The sequence below is a fragment of the Orcinus orca genome, chromosome 15 (assembly GCF_937001465.1).
Source record: "Orcinus orca chromosome 15, mOrcOrc1.1, whole genome shotgun sequence".
Taxonomy (NCBI): domain Eukaryota; kingdom Metazoa; phylum Chordata; class Mammalia; order Artiodactyla; family Delphinidae; genus Orcinus; species Orcinus orca.
In genome coordinates, this window is record NC_064573.1 from 70,172,646 (window position 1) to 70,194,248 (window position 21,603).

General features: G+C 50.1%; 1 protein-coding gene across 1 annotated transcript in view; it reads right to left on the reverse strand.

Moving 5' to 3' along the window:
* MYO18B (myosin XVIIIB) overlaps window positions 1-21,603 on the reverse strand; it is a 235,423-nt gene that overhangs the window by 100,460 nt on the left and 113,360 nt on the right. The window contains exons 26-31 of the mRNA XM_049697804.1: window positions 13,749-13,868; window positions 13,350-13,458; window positions 10,917-11,041; window positions 6,308-6,462; window positions 2,569-2,692; window positions 1,493-1,693 (exon numbers count right to left, since the gene is read on the reverse strand). Coding sequence (XP_049553761.1) covers window positions 1,493-1,693; window positions 2,569-2,692; window positions 6,308-6,462; window positions 10,917-11,041; window positions 13,350-13,458; window positions 13,749-13,868 — 834 coding nt within the window. The remainder of the gene's footprint in view (window positions 1-1,492; window positions 1,694-2,568; window positions 2,693-6,307; window positions 6,463-10,916; window positions 11,042-13,349; window positions 13,459-13,748; window positions 13,869-21,603) is intronic.

A 21,603-nucleotide genomic window follows, 5' to 3' on the forward strand; every position in this document is an offset into this window, starting at 1 on the left:
CGTCCCTAGCAACCACCCTGTGCCTGGCACACAGTAGGTGCTTAATAAATATGGGTTTGACTGAGTAAAGATGCTGTTTTCTGAACCACTCCAGACTGTCCCTCCACGCCTGCCACATCCATGTCTCAATGCTCAGCAGACTCCATCCCAATGGAGGGGGGACAAGTGAGAAGCAAGGGCCAGCACCCCAGCCTCCCCCCGACCGCCCCCACTCCCTCACCCCACTTCACCAGAGCAGCTCAGTTTATTTGCTTTTACGTATTCATGCTGCCTGGTCAGATGTTCTTGAAAAAGGAGTTCCAACCTTAAAACCATTTCAACATAATTACCCCTTATGAAATCTCACATGAGAAATTTTTTTAGAACTAAGCATCAAGAAAAGCCTTGCTTCCCCTTGAGAGCCTAGCCTGTTTTTATCTTGGGGATGATAAAAAAAGCATGGAACTCACATTTCCTTTTTCTCTCTGGCCACCAGGAATTTTAGAGCTAAACCTATTAAGTGTGTAAGATCGTATGTTCTGCGTGTCTGCTTATTAATTCACCACCCCACCGTTCCTTAGCACCGGTTTTAATTTGTGTTTTTCTGGTTTGGCTTGTTTTATTTATTTTTCTATTTTATTATGCATACATCTTATAAGCTGCCTTGAATTCTTTGGGGAATGAGTTGGGCATATAAACAAACAAGCAGACAAAATATTCCTCAGGTGCTTCGTTGAGGGGGCTGGTACAAGAGTATTGGATTCCTGCCTTATTCCCCTCAGTTATTGTGCATTTTCCAAAGATCAGGGCTCCCATCTCCCTGGAGGCTGTGCACAGCACAGGTAGCCGAGGTGCTGTGGAGTCAGATGGCGCAGGCTCCAAATCCCGTCCCTGAGCCTCAGTTTCCACATCCATAAAGTGGGGATAATACTAATATCTCAGCATATAAATTTCTTGTGGAGATTGATGAGGTGAGATGTGAGGAGAGCTTAGGGCTGAGTCTGGTACACAGACAGCGCTCAATAAACACCAGATATTGGGTCAACAGTTATTTAATGAGTACCAACTATGCACCGGCCTCATTCCAGGCTCTGGGGATGCCCTGATAAGCAAGATCAACCAAAACGTCCTCCTGTTTCCCTGAAACTTATATCCTAATGGGGGAGAGAAGCACTGAGCACACTTTTTAAAGCACTATGGCATATGATGGCAGGTGCTATGAAGGAGAACCAAATGGCTAAGGAGCGGCGTGGAGGTGGGGTTGTTTGCAAGAAGGAGACCAGGGCAAGCTTCTCGGAGGAGCTGACACTGACGCTTGCAGGATGGTAGGAGGGGGGCTACATCATGAAAGGTCTGAACGTCAGACCTAGGGGGTTGAGGTGCTCTGGGGTACTAGGGAGCCACAGAAGGATGACGAGCAGTTGAGTGAGGCGCTTATGTCGTATTGTGACAACAGCCTTCTGCACTGGAGTCAGCATGGGGCAGGGCATCGCCCTGGACAGGACCTTCCTACCTGCTCCAGCTGCTTGATGGTGTTTTCCTGCTGGGTGTGGATTTTCTCTTGCTCGAGGGCGCTGGATTCCAGCTTCCAGAGCCTCTCCTTCAAGCCCGCAATGCAATTCTCCGCCAGAGAGGGTGACCCCAGCAGCTCCTGCTTCTGGGCCTGCAGCATCTCCACCTCCTGCTTCAGCTGCAAGGTTTCTTGCTCCTTTCCCTACAGAGACAAGGTGGGCAGAGATCCGAAGTCACGTGACCATACTCCTGCTCCCCCTGGGACACCTCTACAACCTGCGGGAGGGCGCTTTCCACTGTTCAGTGCATGTCATCTCCACTGCCATCTCCACCTGGATCTCGCGGCCCCCCACCGCGCCCCCTGTGGGACACCAAGGGCCCCTCCCTGGGACAGCTCGGACAGGCTGGGGTGGGGAGTTTGTGGGAAGCAACGCCCTTGCCCCTAGAGCTAGACCTCAAAGCACAAACAGGAGGTGTTTGCCCCATTTGAAAGCTGTGTACCTGCCAAGGGTGGGCCTGAGATGTTGGAGTAGGGAAGCCAAGTGGCCAGGCATGGCTCTTCCAGGTTAGAAAGTCAGCTCCAGGGTGAAAGAAGTTCGGGCTCCATCGTGAAGGAGCTGCCCGCCAGGCTAAGAGGGGCAGAGGTTCTCCCAGAGTAACAGGGAGCCACAGCAGGCCTTGAGGAGCAGCTGAGGGAGGTGCCTGTGTCATATTTTAATCAAATCCCTCTGCACTGGCACCTGCAGGGGACAGGGCGCTGCCCCTAGCTGGGTCTAGAGCTAACTCATCCTGAGCAAGCCTCTGCCCACTCCCAGGTGGGCGGCTCGGAAGGCAGGCAGGTGACTGGAGCAAGATCCCGAGGGACGTGGAGCTAGGGAGGCCTGCTTATCCATCACCTGCCACCCACGCTTTGCTGATTCAGGCGCGCTGGGCTCCGTGACGCCGCCGGCACTGGCCGACCAGGACGGCCACACGCAAGAGCTCTCGCCCCGCACCATCTGCCGCAGGCGCGCGAGGGAGGGGTTTCCTGAGACCCAGCAACCAAGGGCCAGGGGGCGCTGTGCCCCCGCCCCTCACCTTCAGCTGCTGCTGAAGCTTGCCCAGCTCGCACCGGACGCTGGTGTTCTCCTGGGCCACTTTCTCTCGGAGGCCCTTCTCAAACACGGACTCTCCCAGGGCCTGGGCCAGCTGCGTGTCAAACCTGTCAGAGCAGAACGCAGGTCACGGCCCCGAGGCCGGTGTGCCTGGGCTGGGGGTGGGGGAGGGAAGGCGGGTGCTGGAGGGAGGCAGTTAGCTTGCTGAGAACCGCTAGGGAGAGAAAGAGAATTAAATGATGGAGGGTTTGTGGATGCGGGGTAGGAATCCTGAACACCAGAGGGCAACGCTGAGGGTTTATAGTTTCCACAAAAATACCGGACACTTATTTAAAATGTGATAAAAACATATACACAAAAATAAAAATAGAATAAAACTATACAAATAGAGAATAAGAACAAAAAACATATAGACATATAGAAAAAACTAACCTATCAGGTTTGCTGACATACGCCAAGGACCTTTAATTCTACAAGGCCCAGGTTTGGCATCTAATATCCATTGACTGGTACATGAATGTATTTATCAGCACAAACAAGGGATATTCAACATTTCATGTTGTGCATGATACTGTGGGGCTCGTGCACTCATTAGCCATATTAGAGCACGGTTATTACTGATAGAACGCTGGACAGTTATACGTTCCATCTTGTCTTCATTGGGTTCCTAAGCAGAAAACACAGAGACTGGACAGTCCTATGGGGGCCGTTGGGGAATCAGGAAGTACCTACTTTGGAGTGCACCTGCCCCTCCACGATGGTGACCACTAGGTGGGAAGCGCTTCCTGGACTGGACATCATTCCACTCATCAGCCTCTGTCCCTATCACAGGCAAGGAAACTGGCAGAGGTTCTGATAAGCCTCAATAAGATGTGACTTTGGTCACTTGCCCTCAGCCCACACAGAAAGGCCACGTGCTCCAGGGAACTGGGTGTGGCCAGAATGGCTGAACTGGGCATGGGATTTTGGCCTTGGTGAGAAGAAGATCTCCCTTGTTACAAGATTATCCAATGCCCCTTGGATGATCATTCAAAGCCTCAAGACTCCTGAAAGAGCCAACTATAGGTCATATGAGGGGGGCCTACTGTTGGAAGGGCCCAGAGGCTTTCTGATTGGCTGTTGGTGACATCATTCAAGAGGCACTATTGGCTGCCTCTGAAATGGCCACACTGTGATGATGATAATGGTCCAGCAGTCCCAAAGTGCCAGGCTCTGAGCTGGGATCCATGGGGTCCTTATAGCAATTCAGTAAGAAACACATTATAACCATTTCATACAAGAGAAAGCTGAAGTTCAGAGAGGTGAGCGATTCAGCCAAAATCCCAAAGTGGGTTTGAGCCAGCTTCTCTGCTGATGTAGCTGGTCCCCCATCTACCTGTTCACGCCCTGGAACAGGGAAGGAAAGACACTGGGGGCCAGACAGTGATGGATGTCTTAAAGGAGTCCTTACTGGGCCACCTGATGCCAAAGAATGCCTCCAACAGACCCTAACTTTTGGAACGCACTGACCGACGAACTGCCTGAGGCCAGAGGGACTCACACCCTTCACCCCACTAGGAGCGGGCTGGGGGTCCAACCTCCCGTGGCTCCAGCACAGGCCTTTTCCCTGTGGAAGCAGCTGGGAGCTCCATCAGCCCTCGGAACTGAGCTCTGTGACCCATGAGTAACCATGGCAACAAGAAGCCAAACTCAAATGGAGCCGTTCTGGGCCACTCTGAACTTAGAAGCCAAGGTGGGGCAGGGAACTCTATCAGCACGGAGACATCACTCCCTCCAGAGCCCAGCAAACTGAGGAGGCAGCTGCATCTACACTTCGATCAAGCTTAAAGAGGTGTGAGAGAGTAACACTAACTTCTAGATCTCTCCCTCACTATAGGCATTCTGCCTGAAGCTCCACCGCTAGACAGAGACCTCTACTCCCTTATGGGCTCCCTGCCAAAATGCCAGCCCACCTAGAAAGGTAATGGCTGCTATTTGCAATGAGCATCAAAACATAAATTAACTTCTGCTGAGATATGGTAACGGAGTACAGAGCATGACAGGGCAGGTAAGTCTTAAGAAGAAGAAATGTAAGTATGATGAAATGGCGACTTTCCCGGTGGCCATCATGGGAGGTTCTTGAGGACCTGGAATGAAGGATTCTGTCCAAGGGGGTCGATCACAGGGAAGACCAGAGAGATGGAATTTTCTGGCTGCATAAACTCCAAGGGCAGAACCCTGGCCCCTGCCACCCATCAGAAATCTGAAACCCCCTCAATAAGGCCTCTCAGAAGTGGAACCCAGAGATAAGGGCCAGAATTGTCACAGCTGGCAGAAACCTGAGGGGTGATGGAGTCTCACTTCTCAATTTACAGATGGGGGTCTGTCAGAGCCACTCTTCAGCACCAGGTGGCCTGCTTAAGTCCAAGGACGGCTCTGAAACATCAGTCACTGTCCGGCCCAGACAGGTAGTGTCACTTGACAAGGTCACCCAGGAAATGACCAAGGTGGGACTAAGCCATTCTCCCCACTGCAAGGACAGGGTTTAGCCAGAGCATCCACGGGAAGGTGGAGAAGGAAACAGAGTCAGCTATCAGCAAGAGGAGAAGAAACTTCTCTCATTTGGGGGGGGCACTAATAACACCCCAAAGAGCTTCTTCTCCCCCCCCAAATGAAGGAGCCAGCTCAGGAAAGCTCAAAGGTGAATGAGAGAAACAATATTTAATGCAGATCGAGTTCAAAACCTGTGCCAGTCACATGGAAATACAACTCAGCTTGCTACCTGGTGGAAATAGGCAACCTCGGCAAAACCACATCCTGGCACACATAGCAAGGTTTTTCTGTATTTTTATCCTGGACCTTCTCAAAGAGGCTGTATTTCATCTATTTGCCTCCTAGGAAGTTTCCATTAGGGATAATCTGGCTCAGAACAAGAGCCCTGCACACCTTTACCCTCACCAGGTGAGCCGAAGAACTTTGGACACAGCCAAGGAGTCCAGGGATGAAGCTGAGGTTGCACGTAAGGAGGCCTGTGAGTGTAAACCTGGGCTCCTGGTCTAGGCTCCACCCACCTAGACCAGGAAAGCAAGCACGGGAACCAGTGTGCAGATTCAAGACTGGCATCTTGTTTGTGCACAAAGCCCAGTCCCTGCCAGAACTGCTCGCGTGAGCTGAGAGTCTAAACTTCAAATGAAAAGGGCACTGACTGAAGTTCACCATTTTCAACAGTGAGAACAGGAACCAGACTCTAGTCCTGTGGGATCTACCAACTGTTATCATCTAGTCTTCACCACAAGGGAGGCGCTCCATCTAAGGGGAAGAATCAGGCTGAGAAGGGTTGAATGACTTGTCCAACTTGTCACACAACTAGCAAGAGGCCCAGCTGGGACTTGAACCAGCACTTGCACCCCTAACCACCAGGCCAGGCTGTCTTTGGCCTCCACAATGAACTCTACACTTGATAAGTGGGGATGCGGAGGCCCAGAGGGGCCAAGAAAGTTCCCCAAGCTCACATGGTCAGTTGGTAATAGAGCTGAGACTGAGTAAGAGAAAAGAATTATTTCTCGCTAGATTCTTGGGAGAACCATATAGGAATGTGTGAGGGGAGAGAGAGGAAAATTAGAGCAGAACAAGGATGGTAGGCTCCATGGATGAAGAGCCCTGACTGAAGTGGATGGGTCTGGTAGAATCCGGAGACCCCAGAAGACCCCAGCACCCAGGTGATGACGTGGAACGTGACTCACTTCTTCTGCTTCTTCTCTAGCTCGTGGTTTCGGCTCTGCTGGTTCTCCAGCAGGAAGTGGGTGTCCTGCAGGTCGGAGGTCAGATGGTAGCACTTCCTCTTCAGCTGCTGGGCCATCCTCCTGGCCCCCTCGTAAGCGCTCTGCAGCTCCCCAAGCTGTGGGAGGAGCAGAACGAATCAGCCACCTCTGTCAGCACCGAACGGCCCCCTACTTCCTAGGTCAAGTAGCTGCTGTTTCCAGTGTGAGTGTAATGGGAAGAGAATAGGCACGGGGGCTGGAACGACCCCGTCCTGACCACTTTTCACCTGTGTCACCGTGAGGAAGCTACTTCTCTGAGCTTCAGTTTGCTCAGGGATAAAACGGGGGGCGGGAGTGTCTATCACTCTCTTAGGGTTTTTAATTTTCCTCAATAATCCTCCTGCCAGTGTGCCCACAGATTCTTTACGTGCCCTGCCTCAACTCGACAGCCCCTTAAGGACTAAGCATAATTGATAACCACATCAGTGGGCATAATCCGGCGAGACGCACGCGGATCAGCCATGAAGCAGCCCAAATGGCACATGGAGAAAATCTGACCAGGAAAGCCCTGAGACAGGCTCCAAAGGTCAGGGCGGTAACTGGCGCTTGAGATGGGCTGACTTCCATGGGACACGCGCTGCTGGAAACAAACAGGAAAGCCACGGCACTTGCATCTCCTCCAGGAAACACCCTCCCAAATGTCCTAGTTTAGATCTGGGAGAGAGGGCAACTCAGCACACTCGCTTTGAAGAAACGGCCTCATTAAAGAATTGCTTTAAATAAGCAAAACGCTGAGTTAATGAAGCCTGTAATTCTAAATTCAGTATCTGAAGGCAAATGGGATGTTTTCATATATTCTGCTGCTCAGAAAAAGGTTGCACTTCTATTACTTTTTAATGTAGCATGAGTATCCCTCCTTCCTTGGGGAGGCTGACCCGACTTTATAATTTGTTATAAAAAGAACTGGGCTGTTCCCCTGTGGCTGCCCCTCACTGGTTACCTATGTCTTCTGAGCATCATGATACAATGTCCAGCTTGGAAGTGACCCCTAAAACCATCTCCAGAGAGCCTCACTTCCACTGTGTATAAAATCCCGTGTGATCTCATCCTGGCCCACCTCTGCAAGTTGATTCCATGATACTTTGCTCTCACAATGAGGAGATATATATCTATATATACATAAAATAGCAGGACAGGAAATATGACAACTCTTATTGTGCTAACCTCTAATGGGGACACCAAGAAGTAAGCGGATAATCACAACACGGCATGATGAGGCTTACATCGGGAAAATAATTCAGGGGCACCCAACCCAATGTGTGTCAGGGAAGACTTTCTGGAGGAAAGGACATTTAAGCTGAGATCTTAAGGTTAGTTGGAGATATCTAGGTAGGGAAAGAAAGTGTTCTAGGAAAAGGAAACAGCATATGCAAAGGCCCAGAGGTGAGAAACCATAAGGCTTTTTGGAAGGAGGGGGGAAAAAAAAGGGAATGGAACGGAATAGAGAGTCCAGAAAAAGACCCAAAGAAATACAGTCAGTCAATCTTTTACAAAGAGGCAAATGCTATACAGTGAAGCAAAGACAATCTTTCTGACAAATGGTGCTGAAACAAGTGGTCATCCACGTGCCAAAAAAAAATGAATCTAGACACAGATTTTACACAAAAATGAACTTAAAATGGATCACAGACGTAAATGTAAAACGCAAAACTATAAAGCTCCTGGAAGATAACATAGGAGAAAACCTTGATGACCTTGGATTTGGCAAATGACTTTTTAGATATGACACCAAAGGCACAACCCATGAAAGAAAGAATTTATAAGCTGGACTTTATTAAAACTAAAAATTTCTGCTCGGCAAAAGACATTATCAAGAGAATGGAAAACCACTGACAGGAAGAAAATATTTGCAAAAGACATATCTGATAAAGAACTTACCCAAAATATACAAGGAACTCTTAAAATCCAATGATTATAAAACAAACAACTCAAATAAAAAACAGGCCAAAGACCTTAACAGACACTTCGCCAAGAAGGTTACTGATGGCAAATAAGAATATGAAAATATGTTCCACACCTTATGTCATCAGGGAAATTAAAACAAGATACTACCACACACCTATTAGAATGACTAGAATACAGAACGCTGACAACACCAAATGCTGACGAGGATGTGGAGCAACAGGAACTCTTACACGTTGCTGATGGGAATGCAAAACGGTACAGCCACTTGGGAAGACAGCGTGATGGTTTCTTACCAAACTCAACATACTCTTACCGTATGATCCAGAAACCATGTGCTTTGGTATTCACCCAACAGCACTGAAAGCTTACATCCACATAAACACCTGCACATGGATATTTACTGACAAAACATGGAAGCAACTGAGATGTCCTTCAGTAGGTGAATTGATAAATGAACTGTGATACATCCAGATGATGGAATATTATTCAGAGCTAAAGAGAAATGAGTTATCAAGCTACAAATGAAAAGATGTGGAGGAACCTCAAATGCATATTCCTAAGTGAAAGAAGCCAATCTCAAAGGGCTCCATATGGTATGATTCCAACTATATGACATTCTGGAAAAGGTGAAGCTATGGGGACAGTAAAAACATCAGTGCTTGCCAGAGGTTGGGGGCGAGGGTAAACCGATGGAGCACAGAGGATTTTTAGGGCAGTGAATCTATATGTATGAAACTATAATATGGATACATGTCATGATACATTTGTCCAAACCCACAGAATACATGACAGTAGGGTAAACCCTAGTGTAAACTACAGCAAGCTACAGCCTTTAGTGATGGGTCAATGAATGTTCATTGATCGTAACAAAGGTCCCACTCTGGTGGAGGATGTTAATAATGGGGGAGGCTATGCAAGTGTAGGGATAGGGGGTAGACGGGAAACCTCTGTACCTTCCTCTCAATTTTCCTGTGAGCCTTAAACAACTGAGTTGGTTGGACTCAGTGGTGTGCCGGAGCTGTCTCGTACCAACTTAAAACTGATTCTGCACATCTCTTCCCAGTTCCACATCCAGTGACATCACAATGGTAGCCTGACATTGGCCATGGTGGGAACATTTACACCACGGAAATCGGCAACTGGCAAACATTACATATCAGGGTCTGTTTTTAGAGCGACAGGTTATCAGCACACCACAGGTTAAGGTGTAGACTGGGTAGAATGCAGACTAGCGGTGGCTGGAGACAATGCGAAACAGAGGCCAAACTACTTTCATCTAGATATGCCAGACAAGGTTACATTATATCTGTAATGCCCAGCGGCACTTTCAAGGAAAAAAGGGAAATTGTAGGATGTCAGAAATGCAGAGGACACAAAACAAGAACACTCATGGCAGATGCTAACACTATGGCAGCCAAGGTGGGGGAGAAGAAGAGCAGCAGAAAGATCCAGAAATATCCCTAATGATAGAGGCTGTGTTCAAACGCCCAGAGGGAGACAGGAGACAAGGCCTTGGGGCCACGGAAGGTGGGAGCTTGGAAGGAAAACCCTTGCACTAAGCCAGGACCCTGAAGAGCTGCACCTATGTGACAGGGGGCAAGGAAAGCTCCACCCATGGCCTGGAAGGTGGTAAGAATGCTTGCCGCCACTCTGGCTCCCAGTCAGGGAGAAAGGATTCCCGTGAGAAATCAAAACCCCAGGTCTGTGCCTCGTGTGGGTTCAAAGCTCAGCCTGACACTTTGGACATGCTGCAAAAATCTGAAATGCAGAATTTATTTAGCATAACCTCGGGGGCTGCTGCAGAAGAAAAAGTGCAAAAGTGCTTCTTCTAAGAGGAACACATCCAAAAACATAAGACTCCATTTAAAATCAATAAAAAGAAAAAAAAATCAATAAAAAGGTTTTTAAAATTTTTTAAATAAGATAGACTCAATAAAAAAAAAAAACTAAAGACACATAAAATCTCACCACGAGAGTCAGAAGGGAAAAAAGGAACATCTACAATGCAGACCACGTGGGGCTGGTGTGTGAGAGGTGCCTGTGGAAGATGTACTCACAATCAAAATTTACAGAACACACAGGCAAACAATTCCCAGCGATAGTCAGTCTAACTTGCGATAACAGAACGACCTGAAAGAGATGCTGAAAGATCCCTTGGCTGCTGTGTGGTTGAGGGGAGAGGCTGGAAGCAATGAGACCAGTTAGGAGGCTGTTGCTCTGATCTAGACGAGAGATAGAGGTGGCAAGTTAGGCTAGAGGCAATGGGGGCTGATATCATTTGACTATTTTAAGAGCACATTGCAATCATTTTACAGATGAGAAACCTGAGACCCAAAAGGTAAAAGTGCTTTCCACAAGGTCAGAGCAGAAAGGGAACTGGAACTCAGGGATCCCGAGCTCACTTTCATGTTCTTTAGTCCACAGTGTAGAACACTCGCATGTAGAGAAACTATCACCCATATCCCATAGAGACCTGCATGTGTAATATCAGCGGAGGTGGAGAAGCACAGAACAGGTGATGTCCTCTCTCCCTTCCTGGGTTCAGCCAACACCCTGAAGAGGGAGGTGAGACCCTGCCCAATCGCTGCCACTTTTGCAACCCAGACTATCTCCCCCACCGCCTTACCTTCTGCTCCAGCTCGTTCCTAGACGCCAGCTCCGAGTCCAGCCTCTCCTCGGACTGCTGGAGACGCTTCCTGAGGAACTCGTTCTCCATCTGAGCACAGTCAAAGCGCATCTGCCACTCATCCGCTGTTTAACAGAGTCAGAGAGGCCAGGACGGGAGGCTCAGTGAACGAGGGTGGTTCTCTCCCACGGTCTTAGCTCTTTGTGCACAATTTCACAGTGTTAATGGAATTCCTGAGGCTCGACCTCAGGCTTCAGATTAGGAAATCCCACTTTAAGTCCAAGCTTTAAAAACCACTTCCTCCAGGCAGCCTGCCCTGACTACCTCCAGGTGTCTAACGTTATTGACCACTCACTATTTTAAGCTTGGTCGTTTTACACTGTTCAATTTCTCTACAAGTGTGCAAAGACCTTTTTTTCCCCCAAGGAAAGTCCATAATTTTTGAGGGTAGGGGAGCTGTTTTAGTCATTTGCGGGTTTCTCCACACCCTCTAGAAGAGTCCCCCCCACACAGCCGTTCCCCCCCACATGGTAACACAAGTTCACCAACTGGAGTCATCCTACTGGCCTACCACACTGGCTGACAAGAGTATAAAATCAGTAACTATTGGTTGAATTAATTAACAAATAAATCAATGAGCAATAATTAAAGTGTCTATTAAATGAAGAGCATTTGCAAGTTTCTTGAGAGCAGGGCCCAACTAAAATTCTTCTATAAACCACCCACCGACACACAACAGGGTCTGGCTCAGTGCTGGATGCATACCGTAAAAGGTTCTCTTTAAATACTTAACCATGTATACTGGGAAAACATATTTTTAGTAATTTCAACTCCACCTTGATCCACAGAAGAGGCTGTGGTGCCACTGCAGTGGTGTGATTAAAGTGTTTTATTGCTTCTTTCAACTTTCCTGTATTTTTGAAATTTTCTGTAATGAGTAGGTATTACTTTCATAATGAAAAACAAAAGATTTGTGGATTAGCTTCCTGGAATAAGCATCCCGAGCTGAAAGCCTGCACAGCTAATGTGCTCATGAGCTAAGCGCATTTCCCCCATCGTCCGACGCCCATAACTTTGCACAGGAAAACAAATGGCTGGGGAGTATCATTCAGACATAAATCACAGTTGGGGTGGAACTGGGGCTGACGTTCTCCTGGGGAAATTGTGCCGGTTCTGGGCCAACACGTTCCCCACTCCCTGCGTGGACCCTGCCTTGTGGGGTCTCAGGTATGTGAGAACCTCAGACTCCTGTGGATTAACCTCCCTGGTAAACGCCTGCCCTGGGGGCAGCCAGGAGGAGAGGATAAGGAGAGGAGAGCAGGAAGCAAGTGTGCCCTGCCTCTCCTCCACCACCTCCGACCTTGGCTCCTCTGAGTGTCCCTGATGTTTCTAGGGCATTGATTCTCTGGGGGCACTGAAGGAATGGTATCAACGTTTCATAAAGGCTGACAGGCACGCTGGGAATCCTCCTCAGCTGACTCATTTAGACTGGGGAGAGGAGGTGACAAAGATGTCATCCTGCCCATCCAGCCGTGAGAGGCGAGTCCCCAGGTTACCGTCTAAGGCGGGCACCACCAGGAACCCCTGGCTCCTCCGAACATACCTCTCGTTGGGCAATTCAGGGGTCCTCTCACCCTCTCTCCATTCATTCAGTAACTGCTAAGTGCCTGACATCACTTTTAAATGGGGACAGTAGTCGCTGCTCCACAGGTGATGAGCAGGGATAATGATCCCGCTATCAGTAATATCAGAAATAATGATAAACTAACAGCTATTCAGCATTCTGTACCATGCACGTGGCTAAACACTTTCCATTAATCATCTATGGCTACATCCATTTGAAAGATGAGAAAACCGAGGCCCGATAATGTCTTTGCCCAAAGCCACCCATCTAATAAGCAATGGAGTCTAGAGTCAAATCCAGAAATGGGATTTTACAGATTTCACTCTTTAACCACTGAGCTGCCTTCCTCAAAAATTATATTAAAAACTCATATAAATATAAGGGCACCCTGCCCATCCATAGAACCACTTTTTTTTTTTTTTTTTTTTTTGCGGTACACAGGCCTCTCACTGCTGTGGCCTCTCCCAGACCGGGGCACGAACCCGTGTCCCCCGCGTCGGCAGGCCGACTCTCAACCACTGCGCCACCAGGGAAGCCCAGAACCAGTATATTTTTAAATCATTCTTTGCATTATTACTAAACAGCACCTGCCACACTGATAATTTATTACTTGGGATATTGCTGGATTATCTGTTTAATGCCTGTGTCTTCCACTGGGCTGAGAAGGCAAGGACTGTTCCTTTCTCTCCGCCAACGTCTCAGCCCCTAATGCAGCGCCTAGAGCATCATGATCGCAGTACATGTGAATGAGTGGAATAAAAGGACAGCTTTTCCACCAGCGTCTAATCCCATGGGTCCCAGTGGCTCACCTCCTCCAGTGCGACTCCTTTCCAAATCATTCAAGCGAATTTTCTGCTGGGCTTCTTCCAACTGCTTCTCCACTTCTCCCAAATTCTTCTGGACTTGCTCATACTTGCTCTGGAAGAGAGGCCTCAAGGTTTCAAACTGGAGCTAGACAGAGGCCATCTCATCTAAGGTGCCTCCAAACCAGTACTGGCCACCTACCCCCTGCACAGTCTTCACCCAGGACACCTGCAAGGCCAAGACTTAGGAGGACTCAAATGTCCTCCAGGACTCCGAGTGTGGGAGTCGGTAAGCCTGTGCATCCCAGATGTGAGCATGGGGCGGTCGGGGTTCGGGGAGGCAGGTCCACCTCTCCCAGCCACTCTGCTCAGCCACTCCCACCCCCGGCACTCCCGACCACTCGCCTTTAGCTCCTGAACTTCCCGGGAGGCCCGCAGCCGCTCTGCCCGCTCACTCTCCAGCACGTGGCAGGCCACGTCCCCTTTGAAGCGCTCCTCGGCCAGCTCTGCGGTCAACTCCGCAATCTGGGAGGGGGAGGGTGAAGGCAGGGTTACTTGCGGGCGCTGCACACCCTTCCGCCTCCACACACACTCCACTGGACCACCCTTGGACTAATCACTGGGTCTTCTCGCAAGGCAACCCTTCAGCATAAGGTGGCTAAGAGCACGGGTGCTGGAATTTTATTGGTCCAGGTGTGTTAGAATCCCTGGCTCAACGCTCTGAACCAGGCAGGACGCCTCTCGGACACTCAGTTCTCTCAGCTTTAGCGGGGGGTGGATAACTGAGAGAATTGTCGTGAGGATTGAGATGATCCACGTAAAGCTTAGCACAGGGCCCAGCACACAGTAAGCATTCAATTAAAAACCACTTGTTCTGGTAGAAACTCTCCTTAGCCGTCCTTCAGGGAGCCATCTCACTGGGCCAACCAACAGGCTCCCTCAGTAAGACACGCTCACGGGTGCCCACCCCCCAGGGATGCCCTCAGCCAGGAAACACCTGCACGGTTCCCCGGGTCCACCTGCCCCTACCAGGTGACAGCCACGCTCACCCGGTATCGACTGTGTGTGCTCCCAACCTGCTTATGTCTCATACACTTTTACCGCCATTACCTATCCTATTAGCTATTACATAAACCTGTAAAATGGGACCGGGCAAAGAGTTTCCATGAAAACTAGGTTGAATGCTTTGGAGGTAACAAATACAAGTGAGTTGCTTCTTAAAATTCTGTCAAACAGGTGTAGGTGCAAAAACTATAAAGAAAAAACCAGAAGTAAAAAATTTAGGCTTTTGCATTCAGATTTCTTTGCCATTTGCTCTGCTTTAAAGAAATCAAAACTGGAAATCATGTAGCTGTGTGCTAGGGGTGTGGTCCAAAAAAGAAGCGGATCTGGGGTCAGATGCTTATCCTCAAAGGGCTTTGATCCTACCTCAGTGAGTTGAGGTAGACACGTTTAAAGTTAAAAATAAAAATGTTTATTTTGAAATGAATTCCCACTTGCACTGACTTTTTTTTTTCCCCCCAAAATAACCGACCAACAACAAACACCAAACGGGTCAGCGCTTCTGTGGTCTTATTGTTCCAAAATACAGCCTTCTGGGTTAAAGGATATGCCGAAGAAAGTGAGGAGAGAAACATAAGTGGACAGTTTAGACCAAGAGGCACAGAATTGACCTTGAACAGAAGAGGAGTCCTCATGAAACTGAGGCTACCCCTCGTGTGAGGCAGTGGCTCAAGTCCAGAGGGAGAGAACGAAAAGAAAAAAAAATAGAGGTAAGAACCTTGTACAGGGTTCAAGTTCAGACACAACAACCAACATATTGCGTGACCCTGGACGAGTTTCTTCCTCTCTGGGGCTGTGGTCACCTGAGCTACAAAATGCACTGAATTCGGTGATGTCTCCTGTCCTCTGGCAATCCCATTCTATGCCATAGATCTTGCATATAAAGATGTCAAAACACCATAGTTTCCCGTCAGACCCTGTGTGTGGTACCGAGGAGCGGCTGTGTGGTGCTCTCACACAGACTCGAGGTGGCCCTTCTGGTGTGGAATCCAGGCCCCGTCAACACTATCAGTTCACACGTGGCCTCAAAAACCACTCAGCTGCCCCATGAAGAAGGAGGATGCAGATCTGTATGTTCTGCCATTAAAAAAAAAAACAACAAACCCAAGTCATACTGCCAAGGGGAAAAAAAAAAAATAGAACGTTTGGCATGTTTCCATTTTTGTCTGTACTTGCACAGAAAAAGGCACTACCAAACTGTGAATGGGGATTCCCCGCCACAGACCCCCGAACGATGGACTCACAGAGGACTCCAATTCCCTTGTGATGCATTTCTGTACTGGTGATTTTTTAAACCGCTTTTGTAATCAGAAAAACACAAAACAAAAATATCTTTTTAAAATAGTCTAAACCATAAATTGGGCTGGGGCTGCCCTGTCCATTCTATGCCCCCCACCTTTCTTCCTCCTCCAGCCCATCAGCTTCCCTCCCATCTTGCTGACCATACCAGCAACAGCTCAGGCCAAAATGCCAATTTCAATAAACAGACCAAAAAAACGAGGCTTAAGGGGAGTGTTCGGAAGTCACACAACAAGTGAGCAGCACAGCGTGGAAGCGGACCCAGGTCCCTCACATCCAAGTACTGAACGCCAGTTAAAGGGGAAAGGGCTCTCTGGCCGTGTTCCTGGCTGCCTTTGGGGTGGGGCTTCCTTTGCCATTCCTCACACTGTCGTCTCTAAAGTATTCATTGCAATGACCTTGGACGGTTGTTTAAATACAAATCTCAGGATCCTCAGATCCCCCAAACCCAAGTCTCTGAGGTGGGACCCAGGAATGTGAATTTCAACACACTCCAGGGTGACTCTTCAGCACCACGAAGTTTAAGAATTACTGCCGTAGAAACAGCTAGGATCGCCTCCTAACCTTGGCCTCACCTGGCTTTAGATGGGTTAGATCTGCCTGTGGATGTGCAAAGGCGTTCAAGCTGGAAAAATGATTACTTGCAGGGGGTGCCGACTACAGGCCAGTGCAATCCAGGAGCGCCCCAGATCACACCCCTAAACAGGCCCCGCATCCCCGAGATCAGCCCTGATCCCATACACAACTGTGTTCCCTCTGCCTTAGCCAATCAGTATGAAATTTAATTTGTGCTAATGGGCCTGAGCAAAGGGAGCACAAAATTAATTTAATGCATTAATTCTGAGTTCCACAGACCCCAAGTCTGGAAACAAAAGAACAATTAGTCCTTTCAACCTGGGCAAACGACAGCCGCTTTTAATAGAGACAGTAGCCCCTGACCTCCCCCTGTCCCCACAAAGCCCTCTCCCTTCACACATTTTGGGGTCTGGGGGCTCTGTCCGTGAGGTGAGGGGTAGGCACCACGCCCAGAGCTATTAGGTGAGTGCAAAATGAAGGCCAAGTTAATGAGGGGAGAGGCTGGTCTGCAAAGCCAGAAGGGACCTCTGCGGATTGCTCCAGGACCAGTTAACCAGCAATTATTCTGGAAGCCTCCCTGGGTCCATCACTTGGCCAAGTCATCAGAAACCCTCTTTCTACTTAGGGACAACGACTCCAAGGGCCTGCCAGAGAGGGAGGGACAGAAATGAATTAATCTGCTGTACATTTTGCACAAACAGAAATAATATATCCTGCACGCTGACACCATGCGCGGTTTGGGGCAACAGTGGGTAATGGGGATTTGAAGGATGTTAAGTGCCGAGCACACGTGGGGTCCCGTGGGCTGTCACTGTCACCTGCCCTTCATGATACAAGCACCCTGCCCTCAAAGACTCCACTGTCGAGTTGGGGAGAGAAGAAAACCACATGTGAGGCGCCCACGTGTCTTGCCTCAACCCTGCCCTGGGCTCTTATACTCAAGGACCCTCTGACCCCAAGTCACCTTTCCCGTCGAGAGCAAACAGCACCCTTTCCCTCTCCTCCTGTACTTTTCAGTTTAACCGAAAGAATTTGTTCATAATAAGCCCTTGAATGAGAAGCAGCTCACTCATCCACCACTGAGGACAGACATAAGCTTATTGAGCACTGGGCACAGACGCCTTATGAGGAGGGTCTTTGCACAGGACGAGAAACAGGCACTGAGAGGTGCAACGATGTGCTCAAATCAGAGATGATGAGTGTCAGAGGGAGTCCGCCGGGGCGGTCTCACTCCCGGGTCCTGGCTGGACCTCTGTCCAGACGGTCCTCTGTCCCGCATCCACTGTCCAACTCAATCCCCTGCCCCTGGGCCCCTGGGGGCAGCAGAGCAGGAATCGTCCTCCTCCTGGAGCAGACGTGGAACAGCCGGCGGGTGCAGGTCAACGGCCTGATAAGACCTGGACCCCAACCACTCCACGGGGCCATGGCCAAAGGGAGCCTTGTGGACCCCCCGTGGAAGGGAAGCCCCCATCCCCATCAACCTGAGTGGCTAAAACAGAAAATGGAAAAAAATCAGAAGAGAGAAAAGAGAGAGAAGCGAGAAAATGAGTCGACAGCTGAAGGGCAGCCTGACGGCAAGGCCAGCGGCGGGGGGCGGGGGGCGGGGGGCCGCTGTCTGCTGGTCAAGGAGATTAAGCAGGTCTCACAGTACCTGCCCCTAAAGCTGCCCCAGGCATCACGGACGACTCAGGACAAGTCTCCGGGGCCCCAGAGACACAGGCCGACACCAGTGCAGGCACCACTGTATTTCTTTTCCCAGCTGGGGCCGCCACCTGCTCGTAAGTAACAGTAATAGTGACAGTAACAGTAATACCTTAGTCACAATCGCCACCACAGACAGTGCTGACGGCGCGCCCAGCACAGGCTAACCCACAGAACCCTCACGGCAACGCAGACAGGCAGGCACTGATGGCTCCAGACTGCAGATGAGGCACCAGGGTGCAGACGGCCAAGGACACCCAGCCAGCCAGGGGCCGAGCTGGGCTATGAATTACGGCAGCCTGGCTCCTGAGCCTTCACTTGTAACCACACCATCAAACTGCCTCTTGGGGGCTCAAAGAGCATGTGCTGAGTGAACGAATCAATGCGCGCAAACCAAGGGGCACATTTTGGTGCAGACGGGCCGCTGCTTTAAGAGTGCCGCGGGAGGGGCATCTCCTGAGCGGGGTGTGGGGATGGACACATCACCGACTGGCCTTGGGGGCAGAAGGGACAGTTGCGGGCTTTCACGAGCTTTAGAAAGGGTCTTCAAGGAACCCTAGCACCCCCCAAAAGGATAATAACCCCTCAGGTGCTGTCACCCACACATCCCATCCTGAGAATGTTCTTTGGTCCGGCCCCGGCCTTCAGGATGGAGTTCAACCCTCTAACATGCTTCTCACAGCCCCTGTGACCCGGCCCAGCTTCATGGCCTGACCCCCATGCCATAATCACCCTCGCTCCAGGAGACACTCCATGAGGCACCGCCAGGACTGCAGGTGCCAGATCAGGTCCCTGCTCTCTGTCTCTGCCCTTGCTCTGCCCTCCACCTGGAATGCCTCCCCACCCCACGGCCTGGCTGGGCCTGCTCAGCCTTCAAGACCCCTCCTCCGAGAAGCCCTCCAGGAGCCCATTCCCAGTCTGGGTAGATACTCCTCCTGGATCCCAGACAGACCTGGGTTCCAATCCCAGCTCTGCTAGTCACGGGCTGTGTGATGTCAGACAAGTCACTCCCCCTCTACGACCTTCACTTTCCTCATCTAGAACGCGGGGTACTAACACCTCCCTCACAGTGTGATTTGAAGGTAAAATGAGACGATGCAGGTAAAGTATTTATCACAGCACCTGGCCCAGACACACTGCTCATTAAATGTTACTTTAATTCCTAACTTCGGCACTACTCCATTCATGCATTCAATGCCCACTGAATGCTTGGAGAGTGCAGTATTATAGCTAAGGTGTATCATTGTCTTTGAGGAACTCAGTTTGCTGGGGGGGGAGGTAAAAAATATCAACTGTGTATTAGTCAGAGTGGGGCTGCGTCAGAGGGAGTGTGACGGCTGCTTTACAGACACCTCCTCACACAGCCCTACACGGAGGAATGCGTAATATCACTGTCACCGTCTTACTCATGGTGACGCAAGGGCTCAGAGTCTTGAGGAATTTGCCTATAATCCCGCAGCAATGAGGGCACAAGGTCAGCTGTCCTGATGGACCCTCTGCTCCTGTCCCAGAGCACCAGGGCAGGTCATCATCCCCGCCTCGTACAGCCCCCGCTTCTGCATTTGCGTTGCAAGGCAGCTAGGGACGAGATGACGGGCCCCATTTTCACCTGGGGAAGCAGAGGCACACAGAATGGACTTTCCAGCCGAGCCCTCCTCTGTGGGGCTTTGGCTCACCCCACTGAGGCCATCTTTAAACATGCTCACCCGGGGTCGGCAGAGCCTCTGCAGCTGGCTGTCCGCCCGGAGGATGCCCTCCCCAGCATGTGCCCACAGTGAAGGCCCGAGAGACCCTAACATCTTGAGTCAGGTAGGAAACCAGGCTGTTTTATTCTCCTGGGGACGAGGGGCTACCACATCCCGTCCCCACCGAGGCAGAGCGCTGTGCCAGAGCACGGAACCAGGCGTCAGGAGAGCTGGGTTGAGGTCAAGGCCCGTGACCCCCAGCAAGTCATTTCCTGTCCCCTCCTAGAGGTCCGCTGCTGCTGGCCATCACGGCCATCACAGCCACCTCCCTCAGGGCTATGCTAACGCACTTCTGCCCTAAGTTTCCAGTCCCCGCTGCATGCATCCTGGAGATTCTCTCGGCAATTCCTTACAGAAGTGAAACTTCCTGGGCTAATGAGGCCAGACATCGGAGCGCATGGGCCTCCGTCTTCTGCCGTAAATAAGGTCCTGGATATATTCCAGACAGAGGAGAGACCGCCCCTCTCTCACGCACCGCCACGTGCTCCCGCAGCCTGCCAAGGGCTCCCTACCAGACTGGCTGCTTCCTTGTGAAAATAAAAAACCCCACTTGGCATGCAGGCCGATTTTGCACGCTTGAAGATTTACAGCCAGCGACTCAGAGGTTCCTCGTCTCCTCTTCTGCTCCTTCGCAAATGAAGCACTCAAATCATTTTGCCATAATGTTGTCTTTTGACTAAGCCCCGTCAAATGGGAGTTCCCACTGATGAGGCAACACCAGTTTCAGCCACGGTCCTGCGGCTGTTTCCCCCTGCTGAGACGAGGGTGGGGTGCAGACGCTGTGAAGGGGGCTGGGGGTCTTCAGGAGGCACAGCCCTGAAGGAGTGTCTGCTCCCCAACTGTCAACAGGAACTCGCTTCCAAAAAAGGAGAACCGCGTGGAAGGAGATGTGGGAAGAGACACTTCGTATTAATGTTTCTCAAAGTGTGATCCCTGGACCAGCAGGTTCAACATCACCTGAGAACTTATTAGAAACACAGAAGCTCCAGGGCCACCCCAAGCCACCGACTCAGAACCTCGAAGGCCGGGATCCAGCGATCTACATCCTGACACGTCCTCTCGGGGATTCTGACACACATTCACCACTGCTCTAACACAGCACAACCCTCCCGCATCAGAGTCACCTCAAGGCTTGGGGAAGAAGCACTGAAGGACCTCCACCTCCAAGATTCCCTCCTGGGCCACAGCCTTGAGAGATGGGAGCAGGGAAGCTACAGGGTTAACAGCTCTTCTGGATCATTCCGACACTCTTTAAAGTGCAAAAGCAAGCAACACAAATCAACAGTAGCCTTGCCCAGGTCGTGGGTGGGAGGTGGTGGGAAGGGAAGGGAAATGGAGCCCCTTCTTCGAAAGGAATCTTACTTGGGCCCCAACATGCTACATTTCACCAAATCTGAGCTGCCATTGATTGTAAGATGCATCCTGAGTCCAGAGGTGTACAAAGGGAGAAAATAATGTGCATCTGAGAATCGATAAAAACAGAATGAAACCAAAAAAGTGCATATACTGTAATGGATGCAGGTTTGGGAGTCCTGGAGCCCTCTGACCTCCTCCTCGCCCTCTGGTGGGTCTGAAGAGACGCAGGTCTTCAGAAAACACTTCAAATTACTGCATCAGAGAAGGCAAGCCACAGGGTGGAAGGCATGTGTACTACTTACACTGAGCAACTGACCTTATATCCACGGCATATAAAGAACTGCTACAAATTAACAAGAAAAGCAACAGAAAAGACGTGAAAGACCACTTTGCCAAAGAGGATAACCAAATAGCCAAAAACATGTGAAGAGGTGCAAATTAAAATCACAACGTTGTACAAGTGCACACCCACCACAATCGCTAAATGAAAAAGGCAGATAAGGCCCAGTGCAGGTAAGGAC